Source organism: Alligator sinensis, unplaced genomic scaffold, assembly GCF_000455745.1.
Source record: "Alligator sinensis unplaced genomic scaffold, ASM45574v1 scaffold1277_1, whole genome shotgun sequence".
Classification (NCBI taxonomy): domain Eukaryota; kingdom Metazoa; phylum Chordata; order Crocodylia; family Alligatoridae; genus Alligator; species Alligator sinensis.
In genome coordinates, this window is record NW_005842341.1 from 1,465,111 (window position 1) to 1,469,264 (window position 4,154).

General features: G+C 44.8%; 1 protein-coding gene across 1 annotated transcript in view; it reads left to right on the plus strand.

Moving 5' to 3' along the window:
- Window positions 1–156: 156 nt before the first annotated feature.
- NEK2 (NIMA related kinase 2) overlaps window positions 157–4,154 on the plus strand; it is a 9,943-nt gene continuing 5,945 nt past the window's right edge. Inside the window, exons 1-5 of the mRNA XM_006028796.2 lie at window positions 157–281; window positions 908–1,125; window positions 1,566–1,806; window positions 3,454–3,536; window positions 3,866–3,992. Of these exons, the coding sequence (XP_006028858.1) occupies window positions 183–281; window positions 908–1,125; window positions 1,566–1,806; window positions 3,454–3,536; window positions 3,866–3,992 (768 nt within the window). The 5' untranslated portion in view covers window positions 157–182. The remainder of the gene's footprint in view (window positions 282–907; window positions 1,126–1,565; window positions 1,807–3,453; window positions 3,537–3,865; window positions 3,993–4,154) is intronic.

Below are 4,154 nucleotides of genomic sequence, written 5' to 3' on the forward strand. Positions count from 1 at the left end.
CAAGGTACCGGCTTGGGGCCGTGACATCACGCGGGGCGGGGGCGGGGTTTGCGCTGGCAAGCGCGTCTCGGGGGGCTGGGAAGGCGGGGCCAGACCCGCGCCTGCGCAGAGAAGCCACCCCCCCCCTGAATGAACTAGCTGCGCCTAGAACCCACCCCGCCTTTGAAACGTCACACGGTGGAATGACGCAGCTCAGCGGTGCTTTCCTCCACCTTCTGTGCCTTGGAACAGATGATGTGCTTCACTGGGGCGAGTGGGCACACGTGTGTGCATCCATATGTGTATGTACACACACGACCCCTTGTCTTGCTCTTGCTAGTACGGAGTAAGGGGCTGTGAGGTCTCCCAGCTTTCTCTGTCCAGCCAGGCCTGCCCCCCACAATCATAAGGGAGTGGGTCTGGGTGAGTGGGGAGCCTGGCTTCCCTGCTTATGCCCCCCCACCCCACCTGAGTGCTTGTCTGTAAGCTGGCAGGTGCTCCAGGGGCTTGAGGAGCCCCCAGAGTACTTGCCTGGGGTGTCTGGAGAGTAGGTATGCTGCCTGTACTCTCCCAGACCTAATAGATGCACCCTGTGATAAAGCAGCAGCATCTGTTGCCACCTGTTGTCTTGCCAGTGACTTACCCTTTGCAGCACAGCAAAAGGCAGCAGCATGTACTTGCTTGCTGTTTCTGCCACTGAAAATATTTATGGTAGCACAAAAGAGCCGTCGGGCAACATCTGTTTCTGCGTTAGCAGTATTTGATGTTAATCCCTGCTGCCAGGTGTGGGGGTCTTTCTTTCAGCCAGTGGCATTTGGCTCTTGGAGCTCAGCCAGCTGTTTGTGTGGGTTCGCCTAGTGACTTTATGGCTATCCCCAATCAGGGCATTAGGGACTTGTCAGCCTGGCCTTGGTGACTTCTCTTTCAGGTTTTGGTTTGGAAGGAGCTTGACTATGGGTCCATGACAGAAACGGAGAAGCAGATGCTGGTCTCGGAAGTGAATCTGCTCCGTGAGCTGAAACACCCCAACATTGTCCGGTATTATGATCGCATTGTTGACAGGACCAACACAACACTGTACATAGTGATGGAATACTGTGAAGGTGGTGACCTTGCCAGCCTGATTGCAAGATGTACCAAGGAAAGGCATGTGATATCTGTGAGACTTTAACTTCCTGACCTGGATGTAATCATGAGCATTTAACAGGCAAAACAAAATGTATCTCTTGTTAAGCTGCTAGAAGCTTCAGGCATGTAATCTGGGCCTGGCCAATCTTTCCTTATAGAATAAGTTTGTTAGGGGGAGGAATTCAGGAGCTACCTCTTGTTGGAAGGTCACAAATTGAATTACTCGAAAAATTAGATAAAGGCACAAGACAATGTGGCAGTACAGAGCTGGGAGGCTGCTGACAATGGCCATGTCCATTGGGGTCCAAGGGCCCTGAACTCTGCCACAGGCCCTGCCCCTCAACTTCCAGTAGCCTGCCAGACTAACCTGGCATCCTATTATTTCTAATCTGTTGGTATTTAGTAGGCCTGTATAACTGATAACTATAGAATTGATAAATGACTTGCTCACCTTTCAGGTACTATTTGGAAGAAAAATTTATTCTCCGTGTGTTGACTCAGTTGACTCTGGCCTTGAAGGAATGTCACAGACGAAGTGATGGTGGGGTCACTGTATTGCACCGGGACCTCAAGCCAGCAAATGTCTTTCTCGATGGCATGCAGAATGTTAAACTTGGAGACTTTGGACTAGCTAGAATATTACACCATGATACAAGTTTTGCAAAAACATTTGTTGGGACTCCATATTATATGTCTCCAGTAAGTGCTCCTGGTTTCTACATCTCGTTCTTTTTTGATAAGGTCTCCTGAATGTTCTGGTTGTCTTAAAGGAAATCCTAGATAAATCTTAACTTTATTGGAGGCAGCTTGCTTTATTTTTTTTTCTCCTTTCTTTTCTTTTTAAGAAAAGTGAAAACACTTTTTAAAAACTTTACAGTAGTTTAGTTTTTGTAACAATTCTACATTATGTCAGAGTAGAAATGGAAGCTTCAATTATACTGTGCCTGATGGTATGAATCCATATACTTTGAGAACTAAGATGCCAGTAGTCATGGGCATAGCAGTACAGTTCCTGGTGTTGGATTTCTATAGCATGCATCCTCGGTCTAGAGCAGTTGTCAAACATAGCTCATAGAGTGCTAAACTTTAGCCCACAAAACCATTTTCCCTGGCTTCTAGGGCCCCCCAGAGGGGTGGTGGTAGAGCCTACAGCAGAACTCAGACCCTGCTGCTGAAGGCTGTCCCCAGTGGTGCCACATAGCCCTGAAGATGGCTGTGCTGACCCAGTACTGCTTGCCCCACTGCCACTTGCCCTGGCACTTCTGGGTCTGGCCTGCAAGGAGTCCCATGAGCCAAATCAGTGCAAGGTTAGCTTGATGTCATTGGCCTGCAGGTTGGGGCTGCAGTACAAGTGGATGAAGGTGCTGGTGCTTGTCCTTGTTAGATGGCAGGGGGTTGTTCAAAACTGCTATCCTGGTAGAAAAGGCTGTTAAACCATGGTAGTCGCATGAACAAATCTAACTTCTTAAGGAAAGAATTGTAACTTAAATATTAGGATTCTTCTCCTGAGTGGCAAGCCATGCTTTCAGCAATTTAATAGCTCCCTTGCATTGTGATATTTGTACCCTTGTGAGTTATTTCTTCCTGGAAGAGCCATTTCTTATTTGGAATCCTTGGTTGCCATGTTCCTTACCTTCTAATTAATACTGGCCCACTTTTAAATTTGGATTTTAGGCATTTGTAAATCGGTACTGGTACTGAGGCTAGTTTTGTCACATTGGTATGTTGAGTTCCAGTGTTAGTGCAGTGATGTTATGAGGCATCTAGCCTCTTCTCAGAGTCCTTTATTTTTTTTGAAGGATTCCAGATGATTCAAACACATTTAGGATCACTCATCCTGAAGCGGGGCAAACATAACTGTCAATTTTTGCAAGAAAATATTCTACCTTGTTTCTGCATGCTTCATGCTCATTTTAGATGAGGCAGTTTCCATTGCTGCCTGTCTTGCCTCTCTTTATAAAGACTGATGCAATTTTGCATAGCTTTTCTAACTGTTGCCATATCTTCTGTGCTTTACTATTGACTAATTGAAGTAACCTTGGAGTTGAATGCAAATAATATTTAACACTCTAGGCCAGAGGTTGACAACTTGTGGGCTGGATCTGGCCTGTGAGGAGACTTTGTATCTGGCCTGCCAAGCCAAGATGAGGATGATGGGCAGAGTGGGTAAGAAGCAACAGTTCACCTCTGGATCGAGCTGCATTGCTGTGTCCTGCCATGGCTTAAACATTGCTACCCCCTGTTCTAGACAAATATTTACTAATCCTCTGCTGTATTCCTATACCTGAATTATTATGCATATCTTTGATATTGAACAAACTACATTTCATGTACTCCTTTTTTTAGGAACAAATTAACCGCATGTCATACAATGAAAAATCTGACATCTGGTCTCTAGGATGCTTGCTGTATGAATTGTGTGCACTTTCGTAAGTATAACAAACTGATGTAAGAGGACTGGGCTCCTCAGGCATCTTGGCATGATGTGTGCTTAATGATAAATGAGAGAAACTTAAGGTTTGGCTTAAAGCTTAATCTGACACTGCCAAGCTTTGTTTGATCTTGAAACTAAGCAAGTTGTTTTCTAGAAACTTAAACCTCCACTTCTTTACATTGATATAAACTTTTTCTTAAGCAAAACAAAATTGTTACACTGTTTGAAATTCTGGTACTGCAGTAAATCTCCTGCTTAGGAGCCTTAAAAAATAGATTTTCTTTTCTTTTCTTTTCTTTTCTTTTCTTTTCTTTTCTCCCCCAGGCCTCCATTTATAGCTTACAACCAAAAGGAGCTGGCAGAGAGGATCAGAGAAGGGAAGTTCAGGCGAATACCATATCGTTATTCAGATCAATTGAATGAACTTCTTACAAAGATGTTGAATTTAAAGGTAGTACTTAACTGCTGACTTCACTGGTAACTTGATCAGCTAATTGGCTCCTGAAATGCTTTAATTTTCCTTGCTTAGATTCTTCTTCAAGAAACGCATCTAGTATTTTATGAAGATGTTTTTCGTTAACAAAAACAACGCCCCCCCCCCCACCCCCCCCAC